Genomic DNA, 22,281 nt, shown 5'->3' on the forward strand with positions numbered 1-22,281 from the left:
GTGGGACAGCTCTCCCAACTTTGGCACAAGCCAAGATGTTAGTAAGGAGGACTTTGCAGGGTCAACAGGGCTGGGTTTGCCATTGTCATTTCCAGTGCCTACGTCGATGCCAAGTCGTCCGTCCAGTTTCATTCTTTTTTATTGACTTTGTAGCGGTTAGATACAACTGAGTGGCTTGCTAGGCCATTTCAGAGAGCATGTAAGGGTCAACCACATTGCTGTTGGTCTGGAGTGACACCAGACCAGGTAAGGACAGCAGATTTCTTTCCCTAAATGACATTAATGAACCAGATGTGTTTTTACAACAATCAAAAATGGTTTCCTGGCCATCATTAGACTAGCTTTTTTAATTCCAGATTTATTAACTGAATTCAAATTCCACCTTCTGCTGTGGTGGGATTCAAACCCATGTCCTCATAGCAATACCCTGGGTCTCTGGGTTACTAGTCTAGTGACAATACCACTACGCCACCGCCTCCCCTTCACCATTCGTGACTGGATGTGGCTGGACTGCAGAGCTTTGATCTGACTCATTTGTTGTGGGTTCACTTAGCTCTAAATCTGGCATGCTCCTTCTGCTGTAATGATGACCATGAAACCATTGTCGATTGTTGTAAAAACCCATCTGGTTCACTAATGTCCTTTAGGGAAGGAAATCTGCTGTATTTATGTGGTCTGTCCTACATGTGACTCCAGACTCACAGCAATGTGGCTAACTCTTAAAATGCCCTCTGAAATGGCAGAGCAAGCCACTCAGTTCAAGGGCAATTAGGGATGGGCAATAAATGCTGGCCTAGCCAGCGATGCCCACATCCCATAAACGAATAAAAAAAAATCTAATTGGCTAAAGAATTGCTTCTGTTAGTGTGGGGACCACATGAGGAGGTTGAGATGGATCATCTACTTGGCACTTCTGGCTGAAGACGTTTGCAAATGCCCTGTGTTACGACCGACCGCTCCTGTCAAAGCCCCCAATCAAAATGTACGATTCTGAATGTGGTGGGACCAACGCACTGCTAATTCAATCCCGTCGCTCCACAGATCGGCTAATGTATCATTTAAAACTTTCCAAATTAAAGACCCAGCCAAATTGTACCATCTATTAACCCCCGAATGAGGTTAACCAAACCAGGTGTCTTTAAATCAACAAATTAACTCTTTAATTAGAAGAACTAAATTCTTAAACACTATGAAGACATAAACAACATTTAAAATAGAAAAAATTAGATTCCTTGCAAATTTACAGTCCAATGTTGCTTGAAGTCCTCAGAGCCGTCCGATGCAAATAAAAGGTTCTTCCACAGTAGAACAGTCCGCAGTCTAACTTCAGCAGTCGGTGATGCTTTCCTTTTCTAGCGAATTTCAACAATTAATGACTTGCAAACATTTCAATAGAATCAATCTGACTTTAGAGTTTTTGAGGGATAAAAGATTGTCACAGTCTAACTTCCCTTCTTTCAGTTCAAATTACCAGAGTCTTGGCTTGACTTTTTAGAATTTTGAGCCATAATAATAAATAGCCTAAAAACCTATTCCTTCAGTGTAAATGGTTTTTATTTTATTTTTTATTTAGAGATACAGCACTGAAGCAGGCCCTTCGGCCCACTGAGTCTGTGCCGACCAACAACCACCCATTTATACTAACCCTACAGTAATCCCATATTCCTTACCACCTACCTACACTAGGGGCAATTTACAACGGCCAATTTACCTATCACCTGCAAGTCTTTGGCTGTGGGAAGAAACCGGAGCACCCGGCGAAAACCCACACGGTCACAGGGAGAACTTGCAAACTCCGCACAGGCAGTACCCAGAATCGAACCCGGGTCCCTGGAGCTGTGAGGCTGCGGTGCTAACCACTGCGCCACTGTGCCAGCCACAAAGGTTGAGAGCTCTTTCCTCAGGTGCCAACACCAGCTGTGTCTGTCTGTGTCTGTGTGTTATAACAAACTGTCTTCAACTAAAAAGCCAGTTCAAAACTGAATTGTAACAAATGTATCGCATGAGACTCACTCCCAGTGGCTGTTTCCAAAGTATCGAGAATGCTCCCTTTGAATTGCTGCCTCCAAATGGCTGTTTCTAAGGCAATGAAAATGCACCTTCCTATAACTCCTGAGGCTTGCTGGTTCTTAAAACAATATTGATCCTTTGCAAGCCTTAAAGGCAAACCGCATATTCCCGGAAAAAGAACTACAGGACCACGACACCTGTCTTTTGCATTCACATGCTATTGAAGATGGTGATGTTCACAGAGCCACCTCTGCCTCCTCCCGTTAGTTGTGAAATTGCTCATCACCATTCGTGATTGGATGTGGCTGGACTGCAGAGCTTTGATCTGACTTGTTTGTTGTGGGTTCACTTAGCTCTATCTCTGGCATGCTCCTTCTGCTGTTAAGCATGCATGTGTTCCTATGTTGTAGCTTCAGCAGGTTGGCACCTCATTGCCATGTATGCCTGGTGCTGCTCCTGGCATGCTCTTCTCCACTCTTCACTGATCCCAGGATGATCCCCTGGCTTGATGGTAATGGTAGAGTAAGAGACACGTCAAGCTATGAGGTTACAGAATGTGGTAGAATATAACTTTGCTGCTGATGGCCCACAGCGCCTCATGGATGCCCAGTTTTGTGCTGCCAGATCTGTTCTGAATCTATCCCATTTAGCATGGTAGTAGTGCCACACAATACGATGGAGGATGTCCTCAAGGTGGTCCTGTGCAGTGGTCACTCCAACCAATACTGCCATGGACAGGTGCATCTGTTCCTGGCAGATTGCTGAGGATGAGGTCAAGTAGGTTCTTCCATCATGTTGGTTCCCTCACCACCTGCTGCAGGCCAAGTCTGGTAGCCATGTCCTTCAGGACTTGGCCAGATTGGTTAGTGCTGGTGCTACTGAGCGATTTTTGGACAATGGACAATTACATCCCCCAGCCGGAGTGCAATCTGTGCCCTTGCTACCCTCAGTACTTCGTCCAAGTGGTGTTCAACACGCAGCAGCACTGATAAGAACATCGGAATTGCAAGACAAAAATAGATCAAGGTGCATCTAGTTCACCTTCTACATCATGGCAGTTGCATGATGCAATGTTAATGGAATTGTTGACTAATTACAGTAGTCAATCTCTATCAATTACAGAACCCAAACAGATCCCAGACAATCAGATCCAGACATGACCAGAGGATAATCCCAGGGGTTGGAGCGCTTTGGGAACCATAGGTCCAAAGCCACCTGTTCCTCCCAAGCAATGCTACACTTACCACATGTCACGTCTCAAATTACTCCTATACTGTATCCCAAATAGGATATGCAACTGTATCTCATTTCCCACATGATGAGCTCTCAATCTGAAGTGCATTGTTAAGAGGTGCAAAGTATAGGCCAGGCATTTGCACACATGGAGGGATTAAAATTGGAGAACAAACATTTCTGGACTTCCCTGCAACCGTCAATTTTAAAGCAGCATTGGCAGCTGCTACTTGTCGCAAATTGATGATGATATGGAAAGAGGGTATCTATTTGCAAATGATACACAAATGATAGGAGGTTTTGGTTCAATCCATTCTGCAATATGGTTGTGAGATGGTCGAAAATGAACAAAGATGGTTAGTGGTAGAAACGGCTTACTTGAAAAGTATTCTAGGTATTTCTAGGATCCAAAAAAAGATATGCATTACTAATCAAAGCAATCAATCTCCATTAATTAATCTATAACAGAGCCAGGCATGATGTGAAGAAAATCCTAGTGGACAGCTATGGGAGCCATAGCTCCAAAATCACCTGCTCCTGTCAAGCAATGTACTCTTACCAAATATCACATCTCAAATTACTCGTATACTGCATTCCAAATAGGATAATCAATTCGGTATCTTCCACTTTGTCGAAATGTTTCAAAGAGCAATTAATTACTTTTAGAGTGCAATCATCGGGAGACTTCAGAAACAGCACAATATGAAGGAAAACTGGACTGAGCACAACAGTAGGGAACCTAATCACAGAAAGATGGCTCAGATGGTTTGGACAGCTAAAAATGAGTTAAGACAAATTTCTGCAGACTGTTAGCACTCTTAGATAAGAGGATCAGGACCCAGGGAGATCAAGGAACCTCTAGTTAGATTATGCTAACAATGATGTTCAAGCTAAGCAACTTAATTTTCAGAAAGCATCTTAAAGAAAGGGGCTGGTAAAATTTGATTGATTTACGATCCATCCACTGATCTGAAAGTCATCAGCTAGTTCTTTTTTAAGACCAATCTAAAAATTTTAACTCATTTAAGTGGCAGAAAATGGAAAGGGCTTAATGTGCGGTGTGGGGAGGCTTGAGAAGGTGATACACACCTGCTTCTGGTGTTGAAGTAACTCTTTTGTTTGTAGCTGCGGTCTATGGTCATCACTCTCTGCAGAGGAAAGCTGGGCGTATTCAGTCAGCACACACCCACTGTCCTCTTGGTCAGGGTCCAGCTCTTTCTGTTCAAGAAGCAGGTTAAATTCAGGCAGGTTTTCAATCTGTTCAAACTGAAAACACATTATCGTTATGTTAAACAAGCTGTTGAAATTTTAACCATGGACGTTTACAGTTGATGCAGCTGGAATGAAAATTAATTCGTTGCAAATTTTCCCTCAATTAATGTGAAAAATCTTTAATCACTTATGGCGTTCACACTAATAGCCAATATCTTCCTTCTACTCAACCCTTGTGTCCAATGGTCTGGTGCACGTCTGCACGTCATTCAGATGTCTGCTTCTAGAGGCTCAAAGTAAATGCTGATGTAAAGTGGCTATACAAGAGCTGGCATACTTTCATAGGATCAGTTCAATTGAAAATGAAAGTGAAGTCTGCCCCCAAAATACCAACCTTGCAGTCTTCACAGTTTACCATTTATCTGTTGGTTATATGAACTACTTTCTCCTGGCCTACTGGTGATTCCAAACAGCTTTTGCAGTCTCATAATGTACAAAAACCCCTGCCCAGTGTTAAAACTGGACGACTGCTGCAGACTGATTGACACTAGCCCCCTATGTCATTCACTTATCCAGCTGCAAACATGAGTGTAAATGTTGTGAACCATAAAAAGAGGTTATGATAACATCTGTATTTTAATAAATTATCTGTCAGAAATAAAATGCCCCTTCCTCATTGAGAAGCATTTATATCTGCACATTTCTCTTCCCGTCCTCCTAAGCTCCATATATGTTGTCCAAGGTGCTCTTCCTCCTTCCTGCAACCTCTGTGTGTCAAAATCACCTGAGTACACAATGGTGGCTCGGAACCTTTCCCCACCAGCAGTGTGGATCAGAGAATAGTGGGCAGTGGGCGAGGTGCCCCGGCACCAGTGTGTATTTGGGAAAGTACCCCCTTGATTTTAGTACAGTGAGATTTGCAGAGAAGGGGGACGAACTGGGAAGGTTTGAATGATGTGAAAAGCTTAGACAATGCGCCGCAATTGTCTGCTATATGTTGCCTGCCAGTAAGGTTCTCCACTTCCAGTTATGTTCTCAGGAAGTTACTATCTCGACTTTAGTACCTTGGGGATGAAATTGGAGAATGGGCAGGGGCGCAAGCAGGCAGAATCGACTGCATCGGTCACCTGTTATATAACTCACCCGATATTCAGTTCCAATGACTTCAATAGCACTGGATATTGTCAGGTCGTATAACGGAGTCCCTGCTCATGTCTAATTTCACCTTAATTGTCTCCTACCTAAGTTCATCCTTCCCCAACCTTCATAACTCTTTCCCTCCCTCAATATTTCCAATCCTCACCAACTGCAGCTTTTTACAACCCATCACCTAACCAGTCTGTCAATTTATCTTATCCTGTCTTGATGCACTGTATTGCAGCCTTGGTTTTCTGTCTGTAAAACTAGTTCAGCTCACAACGGTCCCTCCCTGCTGAGAGAACAGCAGCCTCATCAAGAGAAAAACTGCAAATGCTGGAAATTTGATATAAAGACACAAAATGCTAAACATACACAACAGGCCAGTCAACATCAAAAATGAGAAAAGGAAGGTTCTAACATTTTGGGCACACCCCTGGTTACACAAACAGCTAAGAGGTTCACAGGTATTTTAGTGTTGTTGAAAAAATAGCAAGAAAAAGAGCAGGAGATGATGAAATAGGGGAGAGAATCCACAGATACACAAAGCACATAGAGGGAGCTCTGCTAAGTAGATATTAGGTGAAATAAAAGGTCATCAGTGAAATGATGATAACTTACAAAAATGACTAAAGAAAGTGGAAACAGTGGGGTGAGGAGGGGTTGATGTTGGTTGAAAAGACAAAGGAGAGGTGCCACAAAAGCATGATAAATAAAGAAACATTGAAGAGAAAAAAAAGTGAAACATGGGTCCACCATTGCAAGAAAAGATAAACAGGAGGCCCACACCTAGGACCTAGACTTCCACCAGTGCTATGCTCTGACTAAGGATCTCTGTTCCCAACGTTATCAGCCTCTCTCCCCTCTTCTTGGACACTGACAGATCTACCCAACCCCTTTATCAAAGATAATAAAAACAAGAAATGCTGGAACTATTCAGCAGGTCTGACGGCATCTGTGGAGAGAGAAGCAGAGTTAACGTTTCTAGCTCTGCTTCTCTCTCCACAGATGCTGCCAGACCTGCTGAGTATTTCCAGCATTTCTTGTTTTTATTTCAGATTTCCAGCATCTGCAGTATTTTGTTTTTAATTTACCCTTTATCAAAGATCATGGTAGTTTGACAAAAAGAAACTGATTTGACATGATCCAGCAGCAGAATTTTCATTGAGATGTATTCATTAATCACATTGCTACATATGAAGAGCAAGGTCGGTAGGCACAGGAGACTGCTGATGACACCCGCTCCTATAGATAAACCAGTCTATTTACCATGGTGACAGCATTTGTTCATGCCATCCAGACCTAGACCACAGCACGCAAGATTCAAATAACTCAATGCTCTGCAATTAATTCTTTCACACTATGAGGAAATCTGGAGCTCTGACTGGTTCTTTGTCCATTCTGTTTGATTTGAATGAGAATAACAACATGATCTTTACATCCCATACTACACTGCTCCTAGCCTGGGGTGAAACTGCTGTTTTCAAACACAAAATCTAAAGAAATTAGAGGGAAGCAGAGTTATCAACATTCGCACAATCTATAGTTTTAATACAAGGCATTCTTTCCTGCTATAAATTAATGATAGCTCTATCAATGTCTCTAAGCCTTGATTCAGGTGGTAACAAGCCTTCTCTGCTCCAAAGAAAACAGTCCCAGAGTCTATCTAAATTGTCCATTCCTGGCAACATCCTCATAAATCTCCTCTGTACGCTCTAGTATGATCACATCCTTCTTGTAATGCGGTGACCAGAACTGTACGCAGAACTCTAGCTCTAGCTTAATTAGTGTCTAACACAGTTCTAGCATAACCTCCCTGCTCTTGTATTCTATGCCTTGGCTAATAATGTAAAGTATCCTGTATGCCTCCTTGACTACCTTATCAAACTGTCCTGCTACCTTCAGAGATCTATGAACATGTATTCCAAGGTCCCCCTACACTTCTCAGTGTCCCATTTATTGTGTTATTCTCTTGCTTTGCTTATGTGATGCATTACAAAAAAATGCCAATACCCCGTTTGCAATTATTAACCAAAATTTCACTTACAATGCAATAAACTGTGAACATTCAAGACTGAAAAAAATCTACGCACCGAGTTAATGAAGCAGAGCTCGGCCTACCTCCATTATGTCCTCCCCACCATACTCTATCTTCCTGCCTTGCCTCCAGTGCTTGAGCAGCCATTTCAGTTTGACATAGAACAGGAAAGTGCTCTGTTTGAACATTCTCATTTCCTGCAGCAACAGGGCTCTCTCGTGACTCCATGACTTTTGCTCCAGTCTATTCTGCAAGTTTAGGCTCTGCACTTCAAAGTCTTTCCTCAGCAGGTTCTTCTGGTTCTCCTCTTCAATCTGTGGCACAACAATTAGCAGCAAACAAAAAAATTATTGCCAGCACCACTGATTTACCAGAACATAAAGCTCAAGGTTCAAATATAACAAATCTTCCCAGGATTTACTTAGGGGTGCAAAAAAAAGAGACCCTGGATCTTATTCCACACCCCCACTCCAGCCCCTGCCAGAAAAGCATTATTTGCAAACTAAATACAAATCTAAAGATCTTTGAATACTGAGTGCAGGGGGCTGGGAGGAATGAATTTTGTCTCATCAAGGACCGATATGGGAACAATTTTAAAAACCTTTTACACCTAGTATCAGCATCAAGCATTTTCAGGCCACAACCAGCTTTGCACTGCCTCAGCACCATATCCATCTGAGACATAAGCAAAGGGACATTTAGTTCTGCCATGCCAACATTCAGATCTCTCAGATTAAGAATCCCAATCCTGTGCCCACAGCGCTGACTGTGAGGCATTTCTGGATGTTATGAAGTTATTCCCGCTTAAAGCTGGGTTAAACACTGCCAAAATTCACCGAGGCAGAAGAAAGTGAAGACTTTCCTAAAGTGAAGACTTTCTTCTCACCAGTTTGACTTGGAGTTGAATCCAAACTCAAAAGATGGAAGAAGCGTGGTAAAGAACACACTGCATTGCCTGGTTTCTCTCAGACTACAGAAAGCTCCTCATTAATTCGGGTAGGATTCAGGCCCTGTATTCTAACCCATTGCATCACTTACTATTAATCAGATCTTGAATAAAGTGCTGTATATAATTATAAACCACGCTGTGCAAGCATGTAACAGTATGTTTTTAATCACCAATGCAAGTGAACCATAATAAAATGCCTGTAGTCATCCCTGGTCCAATGGCCTCAGCTGGCAAGACTTAAAAGATCTGTGCTGGAAAAGGAGATATTGGGCCAGTGACATTGCATTCTAGAAATTAATTTGTTACGCAAAATAATTATTGCACTTTGCCAAAGCAGCATCTTTGTTTTCAAGGCAATTTTAAAAGTCTCATGATAATTCTGCTTCTATATTTTCCACAGGAACGTAACCCTCTGCCAATTTTTCCTAACCTTAAGTGATGCTTTGTGAAAAAATTCACTTTGTACCCTTTTCATTTTCTCATGATTGGAGGAACACTATTGCTCCTTCTTGACGCAGTGTGCTATGGGAAGGATGACATCATTGTGGCTGTAAAATTCTGCAGAGAATCTTGGCTCGGAGCGACATGGCATTTGTCCGTTTTTGTTTCGGAGCTGAAATTCCCTGGAAAATTTAACAGTATGCCTAGCAAAAAGCATGAGCTCTGGCTGCCATGAAACTATCCTTCCTCAGAAACAATGTTTGAAAGACAAGCAATTGCTACACCATGACCATGAGAAAAAAAAACAAATACAGTTGTAGATTTCTTTACAGCATAACAGCACACAGTTAAAAACACTTTGGAAAAGGCCTGGTATGGATTAGTCGCTAAATTTTATACATAGAATCGTACAGCAGAGAGAGAGGCCATTTGGCCCATCAAGCTTGTTTCCAGCTCTTTGGAAAAGCTTTCCAATTTGTCGTGCTCCACTGCTCTTTTCCCATAACTCTACAAATGTCTCCTTTTTAAGTATAGATCCGCTTTCTTGTTGAAAGTCACTAATGAATCCACTTCCAGCATTATTGCAATGAATGCATTTCAGATCGTAACAAGTTGCTGAGCTAAAAAAGATCTCGTGTCACCCCGGGGCGTTCTGCACTTATTTTTACATGTCAGTCAAATGGAGCCGTGCGCTCTGCTTTGAGGGCATTACTTCATCAGGAAAGTAAAGATCCTTCTGAATCTTCAAGAACAACATACTTTTGTCAGGACCATGGACTACCTATGAGCAAAATGGCAAGTCACCTGCTCCCAAGCCTCCATTAAGAGTAGGCTGTCAGGATGTATGTTCTTCCACACCAGGCTTTCCGCTTGGCACCTCCTCACAGACTTCTACCATCCCAGTAATCCCATGATATAAAAACAATGGAGTTGTTAACTAATCACAGCAATCAATCTCTAATAAATAATCTACACCAGACCGAGATAGGACCAGAGAAAAACCCCAGCAGAGGAGAGCTTGAGGAACCATAGATCCAAAGTAGCCTGTTCTTCTGAAGCCATGCCACACTTACCACATGGGTTGGCATCCTTCCATCTACGAAGGATAATGGACATGCAGCAAACAATCCATTTAGGAGGAGTGTCTTCTCTTGGTGCACCTTTGCTGATGGCTGTGAAGGTCAATCCTTGAGAGGCAGGTTCTGCCACACGTGCTACACGTGAAGCTACCAAGTGATGCACTGGGTTGTTGTTTTTGATGTTGCCGCCTGTTGCCAAGCTGCTGTAGTAACTGGTCATCGTGGTAGTGCACACCAGTCCACAGGATGTGTCGGTATTTCCCTCTTTCACCAGCTAGTGACTCCCAAGTGCAACAGTCAACATTTAGATGTAGATTTAGACATTTAAATGTTGACTTATCACGTCATATCTCAAATTATTTGTATACTGTATCCTAAATAGGATTACTCACAATGATGAGCTCTTAATTACAAGCATGCTATTAAGAGGTGCAAAGTGTACCTCAGGCCTTTCCTCCTAGGGAAGCCCAGGGAGTGGGAGAGAATTCCTTGCCCTCTTTAAAACTGCTAGGCCTGGAGGACTGCAAAAGGCTTCTCCCTCATTAGTCCATACCCTCCAATCAGGGAACAACCTTTCCAATATAAACAAGAAATGCTGGAAACACTCAGCAGGTCTGGCAGCATCTGTGGAGAGAGAAGCAGAGTTAACGTTTCAGGTCAGTGACCCTTCTTCAGAAGGTCAGAGTTCTGAAGAACGGTCACTGACCTGAAATGTTAACTCTGCTTCTCTCTCCACAGATGCTGCCAGACCTGCTGAGTGTTTCCAGCATTCCTTGTTTTTATTTCAGATTTCCAGCATCTGCAGTATTTTGCTTTTAAAACAACCTTTCTAACTCCATAGGCTCAGGAATTTTAAGCAGCTTGAAGAGCTGAAGTCAGTTTTCCACACAAGTGAAGACAGGAAATTCACAGGTTGGATTATAGAAGACCACAGGCTGGATTAGGGAAGTTTAAAGGCTGGAATAGAGAAGCTCGTGGGCCATGTTTGGCCCTGGGCTGTGACTTGCATATCAATGTCATTGAGTACTGTATTTATGCTCCAATATAACAACAATTATCTCTTTTTACTTGTCCTGATTTTTAATACAACCATTCTGAAAAATATTGGCTCTTTCTGGTTTAAGGTTCCTCAGTTGTTGCCTTTCTTCATTTTTGAATCTAGACTATGTGAGTAGACTTTTCAACTACCCTTACCTCATGTCCACACATGCACGTTCCAGTCTAGATTACTGGATAATCATCAGGTGCAAGAACCTCTCCCTCACCTAATGGCACTGATCAGCCATGATCTTGTTGAATGGTGCAGCAGGCTTGAGGGGTCGAGTGGCCTACTCCTGCTCCTAATTCGTATGGTCGTATGTAATTTTAGTGATCAATATGCTGACCTGAGTGACAGTAGCAGATTGAGCAGGGATCAAACTTGGGATCTGGGATTTCATTGTTCTGTAGCACTCCAATCAATAAGGATATTTTACTTTAAGCATAACTTTCTTTGAGGACCTTGCATTAATCTACTTAAATAGTTTACCTCGGAAATTACCTGTACCCACCTGGATGATCTTGCTGGTGAATTTTTCGTTTTCATCCTCCCGAAGCTGTCTTTCCTGTTCCAGACGAACCTGTAGCTCTTGAACCGATAGCTCTCGTTCTGCTAAAACATGGGATTCCTTGAGCTGTGCATTTGAGACAAAGGAACATGCTCAGTTGAAGCCATATACCAGAACTCTTCCTCAAGCATTAGTTATTACAGAAGTGATAATGAACCCTGTACTCTTGGTCCTTGGATATTACAAATTGCATATGATTGTGAAATGTAAGACTGCGCACATTGGAAACCCCAGCAGCAATAGTGGACCACCTAAAGCCTGAGCTGCAAATGAACTGCAATGCCTGTAATTTTACTGGAAAAGGCAGGTGACGACAAAATGGGGTTTCCCATTTCACACCAACTTTTCTGCTAAAATTACTAATAGGAGAAATCTCACCCCAAGCATTTAATTAGCTTCCAGTCCTCTGTCTCAGAATTAAAGACACTAAAATATTTATAGGCAAACAGTGGCATCATTACTGAGCCGTGCTGTTCAAGCTGATTCTCCAAATGGGGGCTTTTATTAAGTATTATTGTCTGTTGTCTCTGAATATTGGATTGTGGTGTTTCCAGCTACTGCTACTCATTAAAGGGCTACCCCGCTAATAAACAGCAGGAGATTTGACCTTAAGGAAAACTTAGACGCGAGTTGCATTCGTACCATGCACTCAGTTTATTTTGGAGCTACTTTCAAACCTTTGCTTACCACCAGATACCAAAAGCAGCATCACGGACCAGCTTTAACCACAGAGGGATTCACACTGCAGAATAGAGTGGGAGAACAAAAGTGACTAACGTCCCTCCTAGCGGAACAGGTTAATAATAAAACAGAAATAAATTGTGTATACATAGCTATCTGTTTCTCCTCAATCTTCACGTTTTTGGTTCTTCTAGTCTTTCTCTACCTTTATCCTCTCCTGTTATTGAGGTTTCTTGAACTTCCCGTGTTCTCTCCTCTGTTTTCCCTCTTCCTCTTCGAATCATAGAATGGCACAGCGCAGAAGGAGGCCATTCCACCCATCATGCTGGTGCTGGCTATTTGGTAATGTTATCCAATTAATCCTACTCCCCTGTTCTTTTCCCATAACCTAATAATTTTTTTCCTCTTCAAGTCATAGAGTTTTACAGCACAGAAACAGGCCCTTCGGCCCAACGCGCCTGCACCAACCATCGAGCACCCGTCCTAACTAATCCCATTTCCCCACACTTGGCCCGTAGCCTTGTATGCTATAGCGTTTCAAGTGTTCATCTAAATACTTCTTGAATGTCATGAGTGTTCCTGCCTCTACCACCCCTTCAGGGAGTGTGTTCCAGATTCCAACCACCCTCTGGGTGAAAATTTTTTTCCTCAACTCCCCTCTAAACCTTCTGCCCCTTACCTTAAATCTATGTCCCCTAGTTATTGACCTCACCGCTAAGGGAAAGGTTTCTTCCTATCTATCCGATCAATGCCCTTCATAATTTTGCATACCTCAATCTGGTCCCCCCTTAGCCTTCTCTGCTCCAAGGAAAACAACCCCAGCCTATCCAGTCTGTCTTCATAACTGAAATGCTCCAGCCCAGGCAACATCCTGGTGAATCTCCTCTGCACCCTCTCCATTGCAATCACATCCTTCCTATAGTGTGGTGCCCAGAACTGTACACAGTACTCCAGCTGAGGCCTAACCAGCGTTTTACACAGCTCCATCATAACCTCCCTGCTCCTATATTCTATGCCTCGGCTAATAAAGGCAAATATCCCGTAAGCCTTCCTAAGCACCTTATCTACCTGTGCTGCTGCCTTCAGCGATCTATGGACAAGCACTCCAAGGTCCCGCTCACCCTCTGTACACTCTAGGGTCCTACCATCCATTGTATATTCCATTGTCTTGTTAGACCTCCCAAAATGTATCACCTCATACTTCTCAGGATTTAATTCCATTTGCTACTGCTCCGCCCATCTTACCAGCCCATCTATATCGTCCTGTAATCTAAGGCTTTCCTCCTCACTATTTACAACATTACCAATTTTAGTGTCATCTGTGAACTTACTGATCATACCTCCTGTATTTCTCTAATTCTCTTTTGAATATTACTATTGAATCTGCTTCCATCACCCTTCCAGGTAGTGCATTCCAGATCATAACAAGTCATTGTGTAAAAAAATGTTTCCTCATGTCGTCTCTGTTCTTTTGTCATCACCTTAAATCTGTGTCCTCTGGTTACTGACCCTTTTGTCACTGGAAACAATTTCTCCTTATTTACTCTATCAAAATCATTCATGATTTTGAACATCTCTATCAAATCTCCTCTTAACCTTCTAAGTTTAAAAAAAGAAAAACTTGCATTTATACAGTGCTTTTCATGACCACCGGGTATCTCAAAGTGCTTTACATCCAATGAAGTACTTTCTGAAGTGTAGGTACTGTCGTAATGCAGGAAACACGGCAGCCAATTTGCACACAGCAAACTCACATAAACAGCAATGACCAGATAATCTGTTTTCATGATGTTGATTGAGGCGTAAATATTGATTAAATTGTAAATAATTAAGGAGAACATAACTTTTTTTATTCTTTCATGGGATGTGGGTGTCACTGGAAAGGCCAGCATTTGTTGTCCATCCCTAATTGCCCTTAAACTGAGTGGCTTGCTAGGCCATTTCAGAGCACAGTTAAGAGTCAACCACATTGCTGTGTGTATGGAGTCACATGTAGGCCAGACCAGATAAGGCAGCAGATTTCCTTCCCTAAAGGGCATTAGTGAACCAAATTGGTTTTTATGACAATTGATGATAGCTTCAAAGCACCATTACTGAGACTAGCTTTCAATTGCAGATTTCTTTTGAAATTAATTAATTGAATTTAAATTCCACCAGCCACCGTGGTGGGATTTGAACCCATGTCCACAGGGTATTAGGTTGGGCCCCAGATTACTACTTTAGTGACATTACCACTATCCACCATCTCCCCAGTAAATATTAAATATTTTAGGATAACAACCTCAACTTCTCCAGTCTCTCCACATACCCGAAGTCCCCCATCCCTGGTACCAATATCCTCTATTGTTTCTTAATTCTAACTAAATAGATTCCATCTTAGTCCCCTTAATTAGATCATCCCTTTCCAGTGCAATAACTGCTTCTTTGATCAATACCGCAAATCCCTTGGGCTCTTGGGCTTCATAAATAGAGGCATAGAGTACAAAAGTGGGGAAGTTATGTTGAACCTTTATAAATCTCTGGTTAGGCCCCAACTAGAGTGTTGCGCACAGGTCTGGTCACCACAATTTAGGAAAGATGTGAGGGTCCTTGAGAAGTTGCAGAGGAGATTCATCAGAATGGTTCCAGGGATGGAGGATTTTAGTTACAAGGTTAGGTTAGAAAAGCTGGGTTTGTCCTCCCTGGAGCAAAGGAGATTGAGGGGAGATTTCATAGAAGTGTACAAGATTATGACAGGCTTCAAGACAAGGAAAAACTGTTCCCGTTAACTGATAGTCCAAAGACTAGGGGACACAGATTTGACAAGAGATGCAGGGGGAATGTGAGGAAGAACGTTTTTATGCAGAGGGTGGTAATGACCTGGAACTCGCTGCCCACGAGGGTGGTGGAAGCGGAGACGATCAGTGATTTCAAAAGGAAATTGGATGGGCACTTGAAGGAAATAAACTTGCAGGGCTGCGCGGATCGAGTTGGGGGGGGGAGGAGGGGGCAGTGGGACTGACTGGATTGCTCCGCAGAGAGCCAATATGGACTCAATTGGGCCGAGTGGCCTCCTTCTGTGCTGTAAATGACTCTTTGGCTCTATGACTCTCTCCTTTTTTTCCTTCCCTGTCTTTCCTGATGTTTTGTCTTCTTTCCTGAATATCTTGTAGCCAGGAATATTAAGTTGCCAATCCTCCCCTTCTTTGAGCTCGGTCTCTGCTTTTGCCACTATATCATTAATCCCATTTGGCAACTTTTACCTGCAGCTCACCAACCTTATTTATAACACCATGTGCACTTACACACAATGTACTCCACACCCAGTTTAGACTGCTTCACATTCGCCCCCTGTCTGATCCCTCCTATTTCTGAACTATTTGCCTCTCCCAGTCCTCTGTGCACCTTGTTTCACCTCATGGATGTTTCATCCTGGCACCACCACACTGCCAGATTAGTTTACATCACCTCCATTTTGGAATCCCGGCTGTTTCCCAAAAGTTTAAATCAAACAAGCATTACAGCAGCTACACTGACAGTATTCACCAACACTCGCAGTGCAAACAAAACATGTGGCCTACAACATCTCATTAACCTGTACTGAAGTGCATCACAGAATTTTAAAAGCGCTGTGATAAGCCAAAGCAACTTAGTTTAACACTGATTTTTTTCAATTGAAATAACTTAAAAGTTATATGAACATAACAGCGGTCATGCATAAGATATGTCCATAAAAGGCCATCCCTCTAGGGACCGAACTGCAACATCACTATTGCTTTTGACTTTATTACTGTACTTCAAATATTATTCTAAACAGTTGTTGATCTTTAGGTAAAAAGGTTCTTCCGAATATATCTGTTTAAAATCTACTTTCCATTAATTAAAATTGTGTATTGTTTGTTTCTCTTTTCCTAGGTATGTCAAAATGTCAGCACACTGAGGCTCTCAGGGGCGGTTTTTAACTTTCACCCAAAACAAGAGTGTCATTAGTGGAACTGCTGTTACATCTGCCCAAAGTCAGCATTTAAGGGGCCCGGCCATTGTTAGGTTCAGGCCTCATCAGCATCATTCGGGCCAACTGCCGAGTGCTCACTGAACGCTAGCAGACACCTTGCTACACCAGGGATCCGAAAATCAGGTGGCTCCATGAGTGAGCCAGTCAAGTGGGAAATGGTGGGGTTGGGAGTGGGTGGGGAGGGTGGCGGGGGAAAGAGAGCTACCCAGCAAGCGGCATTGGGCCACAGTACATTTGTGGGGTTACTTCTGCATTCCTAATTCTCCTAGCTCCACAGAAATTCACGCAAAAAAATGTGCCAGGCCATTTTTGGAACAGCTTTCCAGCACTACCTATCAAGACCTCTGGTAAGGCCGCTCACTGCCTGGTCCAAGTGGGCAAAGGCAGCCTGCTGCACACGACCTTTATTCGTACCTGAAAATAGTAAACTAGGAGACCTAGATCAGCTGTAGGACCCTAATTTACAGATACAAGCAGCCTTCTGCCTGTTATGGGTGCGTTTTGTACCCATTTACAGCTACTCCTGAAAAATGCATCAGGCAGCCCTTGGGTGTCCAATCAGTGGCCAGCACTCCGATTTAATTAGGATCTTACACATTTTTAGGACATCTTAAAGTGCTTCCTATCTAAAGACAGTCAGAGATGTAAAAGATAGCAACATAAGGAACAGGAGTTAGCCATTCAGACCCTTGGGCCTACTCTGCTGTTCAACTAAATCATGGCCAATTTGCAACTCAAATTCATTCTCCCAGCTTTGATCCATACTCCTTGATGCCCTTACCCAACAATATCTTAGTTTTGAAAGCTCCAATTGTCCCAGCATCCACAGCCTTTTGGGGGTGAATCTGTACTGCACTTCCTCGAGCCTACCACTGAGAATAGTTCCACGATGTCACCTGGGGTTTTATAAATATATACCAATTTTAAAAAGACAAGGCCCACTGATTCGCTATCGCCTTTTTTACACTCTCAGCCAGTCAAACGTACCCCGATTCTTGCTATCAACTTGAACTGATTTACATTGCTTTTTGTTAAATTTTATTGGTCATTGCCGTCCAACTTCACGAGTAATCTAAATTTTTCCCAACAAATCACAGGAACAACTCACAGGAAGCAGTTGACTGTGACTGGGCTGATGCCAGTTCTTCAAATAGAGCTATCGACTCTAATCCATTTTCTTGCAGTTTGTTGTTTGCCCCAAAGATTTATATATTTTTAGCCTCTGTCTCTACTACATTCACTATTTTGCAGTGTACATTTGTTTTTCTTGTGTTCAGGGCATAGATATAGAATTGCAACAAAAGGGACACAACCACTGACCTCTGTAGGAATTTACTCAACACTTCCAGCTAACAAACCCCTCCCCTCTCAAATCAAACATTACAACTCTCAAAAGTATTCTTTTTCTAGTTTTACGCCAAGCTATTAACCAGCCAATATTCCACACCGGACTTTTGTGGCGTTTAATTGAATTAGGAACCTTTCATGTGGAACTTTGTCAAAAGTTTTTCAAAGAAACCAAGGCTGTTAGTCAAATAGGATCTTGCCTTTCAAAATCCATTCTATCTTTTATTATTAAGTTATTGCTACAGAGGTATTACTCCAGCCAATTCCGGAGAATAGCTTCTTCCACGATATCACCTGATGTTTTAAAATATATCATTTAAAAAAAAATGCATGTCACAGCAAACAACCAGCATAAGATTCATATTTTACTGGAATATAAACAACCAGTCAGCTAGAGGTCACATAGTGAGTCTAATAAACCATTGCATGCACTCATGTGCCCTATACACATCTAACAAGTTCAAACATGAGAACTGATTTTCCGACATGCACCGTTAGGGAGAAACCTAGCGCGCGTCACAAACTAGCAAAATTGTCCTTCTCTTAAAACTACCATCGCAAATACATTTTGAATTAGTATGTTTTCCAATGAGGCACTTCCCTACAATTGCTCTGTGCAAATGATTGGGTGGGAGATTGTCTCACTGATAATAAATTGAGTACTTTGGAAGGACAGAAAGTTTTCAAAACTGACGATGCCAGAAACAGCAAAAAAACAAATTTATTAAAAAAAAAAGGTCACGACTGGACGAGTCACCACCCCAACGCTGTGGGTGCAACTGGAATACAGACTGTTCATATCGCAAAAACATAAGAGTCAGTGTGGTCAGACCTGGGAGGGGCCCTAGTATCATTACATAGGCCTTCTGACTTCATTCTGGTCTGTTTCCAGTCAACCTGTATTTTTCTTGTTTTTAATTTCATACTTTCCCATTTTCTCCCTCCTCCCCCAGGAGACAGAAAGAGAAAGAAAATACCTTCATAGATGCTTAATGCTGTTCCTTGGGTAAGCAATCAGACATTGGCTAAGCAAGAACAAAAGTAACCAACCACTCATCTCATCAAAGCTAGAGATTATGTACAATTCCATGTACTCTATCCCACCCATTTGCATTTCCAAAAGAAGGTTTTGCATAACTACTGACAGATCCCAAAAGTTAGGCCAGCGAAACTCAAGGATATTCCATAAATGCTCACACCTCCAGTGTTCAACCATGATCTGCTGTCCTATACAGACAACATCATGACCCCCTGCAGCATGGGGAGGCGTTAGTGTAGTGATAATGTCCCTGGACAAATAATCCAGAGGCCCAAGCAAATGCCCTGGGGGCATGGGTTCAAATCTCAGCCTGAAATTTGAATTCAGTTAATAAATCTAGAATTAAAAACTAGTCTAATGGTGACCATGAAACCATTGTTGATTGTTGCAAAAACCCATTTGATTCACTAATGTCCTTTAGGGAAGGAAATCTGCTACCCTTACCTGGTCTGGCTTACATGTGACTCCAGATCTAGAGCAATGTGTTTGATTCATAAATGCCCTCTGAAATGGCCCTAGCAAGCCACTCAGTTCAGGGGTAATTAGGGATGAGCAATAAATGCTTGCCTAGGGCAGCACAGTGGCGCAGTGGTTAGCACTGCAGCCTCACAGCTCCAGCGACCCCCGGGTTCAATTCTGGGTACTGCCTGTGTGGAGTTTCCAAGTTCTCCCTGTGTCTGCATGGGTTTCCTCCGGGTGCTCCGGTTTCCTCCCACATGCCAAAGACTTGCAGGTTGATAGGTAAATTGACCATTATAAATTGCCCCTAGTATAGGTAGGTGGTAGGGAAATATAGGGACAGGTGGGGATGTGGTAGGAATATGGAATTAGTGTAGGATTAGTATAAATGGGTGGTTGATGGTCGGCACAGACTCGGTGGGCCGAAGGGCCTGTTTCAGTGCTGTATCTCTAAATAAAAAATAAATAAAAAATAAAAAATAGTCAGTGACGCCCACATCCTGAAAACAAATAAAAAAAGTTGCCTCCTCTACAATCCTCCTGCTTATTGATGTTTCTGTGCTCTATGACTCTATGACTGAAAGGCAGACTGACAAATCAAGCCCTCATGGACAATCCCAAATGTTAATGTCAACTAACACAGGGATTTGAACCCATGCCTCCTAATTGGGAACCCCGTATCGCAGGACTGCAATCGCTATGTCAAAGTTCTCACCCTTAAAAACATAAACAGCATTACTGAAAACAAAAGTCTTTAATTACCTCTGTACTGAAACAGCTCTCGTCTTCTGTCCTATATATTTTGTAGTCTCCATCAGCTTTGCGGTTTTGGTCTATAGCACCTCGAATCTGCAGGGTTTCTTGCTCTTCTCTGTGATCGGGGACTAGTTGCCAATCTGGCTGGTCCCTCAGTTTGGACTGTTGAGTGCATGGGCGATTTAACAAAAACAACAAAGGACAGGGGGGAAATAAAAAAAACAAAAATGGGTATAGTAGACGACTAAAAAACTACAAGACAAAGAAAAGCGTGAAAAGAAAAACCAACTTAAACACAGTGGCATAAGAGAGTGATGAAAACAGAACCAAAATGAGAATAAGCAAAATGATGGGCTGAAACATCTGAAAAGAAAAAAGAGAAAGAGAGGAAAAAAGAATGCAAACACTGGTTATGAGGCGCATGCAATGAAGGATGCATGAATCAAACCAACGGTAAGCTTATAGATCATGAAAGAATTTTGATACAAGGTTTGCCTATCCTCGGAGGAGCCATGCAGAAAGCATTGTCTAGGGTGGGTCCTCGGCCAGAGGCAAGTACCATCCATATCATTGTGCTGCCTGTCCGAGAACACTGAGCGCTCCCTTGCTTAGAGGAAGGGGGACGCTTGATTTCATGGCATGTGCACCTTGTGTCTTTCCATGGATCATTAAGCGAATCTTGAACTGCCTCTGGTATTCTGTAATTCAGCTCATGGAATCGGATCCAAGGGACCTGAGAAACTCATAGTGATTGGAACTACTGCCTTAATGAATGGATAAGCCTGTGCATTCCTGTTCGTGATGACAGTGGATGAAAGACATTGCTTTGAATGCTACTTTAACACAGCTGCTAAACCTGTTTATTTAAAATGAGGTATCGCCTCACTACATTTCCGGACAAATATATTAAACAATTATCGGTCAACATAACCAATAATAATTTTTAGGAAGTCTAGTGACTTTTAGAAACTACTTTTTACTTAATCCTCAGAGTCTTTAAATGTGCCATGTGCAGTGCTGAAGAGGTTAATTTCTCTACTTCCATTTCCTCACTGAAGGCAATGGCTCATTCAGACATATTGTTCCACTGGATGTCAACAGGCCTCCAGCACCTTGCTAAAGTGGCCATTCTTGACATCTGGGCAGTGATTGTCAGCAAACTGTTCAACCATGAAAAGCACCGATAAGCTCCAAACTGTCCACAATCAACACAATACTCGTCAGCAATTAGTGTTTTGGTAGTATCCACAGCAGTGGAGAGGTGGCATTCAAGCTAGCAATTTGAAGTTTTTACACACGTTTTCTGATCCGATTTCCCCCATCCAGCTCTTCACCATTTTATGCTCAACTGAGGCCACACTGGGGAGGCAGAAACAGAATAGTAACTGGTGAGGTTCGGGTGTTTGACACGGGTAGAACAGAGGAGTCTCACAGCTCAGCAACATTTACAGATCTCCCAGGCCTACCAATGAAATCGATAAAACACCTTACCATTTATATCCATAAATGAATTAAGAATGTTAATTAAGATTTGGTATTAACTTTACTCAGCTGTCAGGTATAATGAAATCATGGCTTCTAATTGCACAGTAGATGTACATAAGACAAGACGCAGGCCATTCAGCCCCTCACGCCATTCCGCCATTCAATTGCATCATGGCTGATCTGTATCCAAATTCCATTTACCCGTCTTGGTCTGTATCTCTTAATACCCTTGCCTAACAAAAATCTATATATTTATGGGGAGAGTTTTATTAGTTTTATTTAATACTCCATGGTGATGAGCTGAGCAAACTGCAGCATAACAAAAAATAGGCAGGGACAGCTCACAGGGTACACAAGCCTTGCAAAATATGCCATAGCGTATGATAGGTTACCTAACCTGAGGAGACTGACATCACTTGTAGTGCCCCCACCACATTCCCTGGTGTGATGAACTAACTCAGTATGAAGCAGTTGCTGACCCTGATTTGTTTGGTCAGTAGTCCATTACATGGTGCACTTATCCATTGAGCTATCTGGCTGAATGCTTCGTTCAAGTTTAACCATCCCATTCCGCAACACTAACACCCTCTCCTTTATGAATATACTCAAACAGTGTCAACAAGGTTGCCATATTTTGCAAAGTTCAAAATCAAACAGGGGGTGGGACAGCAAGGAGATCCAGCGAGAGGGAAGGGGTTATTCGTGGCTTTAAATCTGAGGTGAAGCCAATGAAAATGCATCGAAAACTCTGATAACCCAAATAATTAATTCACCTTTGTCCAGTGGAGAAAAAGCTGGGCTTTTATTTCAAGGG

General features: G+C 42.4%; 1 protein-coding gene across 2 annotated transcripts in view; it reads right to left on the reverse strand.

Annotated features, from left to right (window-relative positions):
* LOC137369792 (microtubule cross-linking factor 1) overlaps positions 1–22,281 on the reverse strand; it is a 244,490-nt gene that overhangs the window by 90,187 nt on the left and 132,022 nt on the right. For both annotated transcript variants that reach the window (XM_068031272.1, XM_068031271.1), the window contains exons 6-9: positions 19,989–20,144; positions 11,650–11,772; positions 7,714–7,944; positions 4,333–4,509 (exon numbers count right to left, since the gene is read on the reverse strand). In XM_068031272.1, coding sequence (XP_067887373.1) covers positions 4,333–4,509; positions 7,714–7,944; positions 11,650–11,772; positions 19,989–20,144 — 687 coding nt within the window. The remainder of the gene's footprint in view (positions 1–4,332; positions 4,510–7,713; positions 7,945–11,649; positions 11,773–19,988; positions 20,145–22,281) is intronic.

Source organism: Heterodontus francisci, chromosome 5 (genome assembly GCF_036365525.1).
Source record: "Heterodontus francisci isolate sHetFra1 chromosome 5, sHetFra1.hap1, whole genome shotgun sequence".
Taxonomy (NCBI): domain Eukaryota; kingdom Metazoa; phylum Chordata; class Chondrichthyes; order Heterodontiformes; family Heterodontidae; genus Heterodontus; species Heterodontus francisci.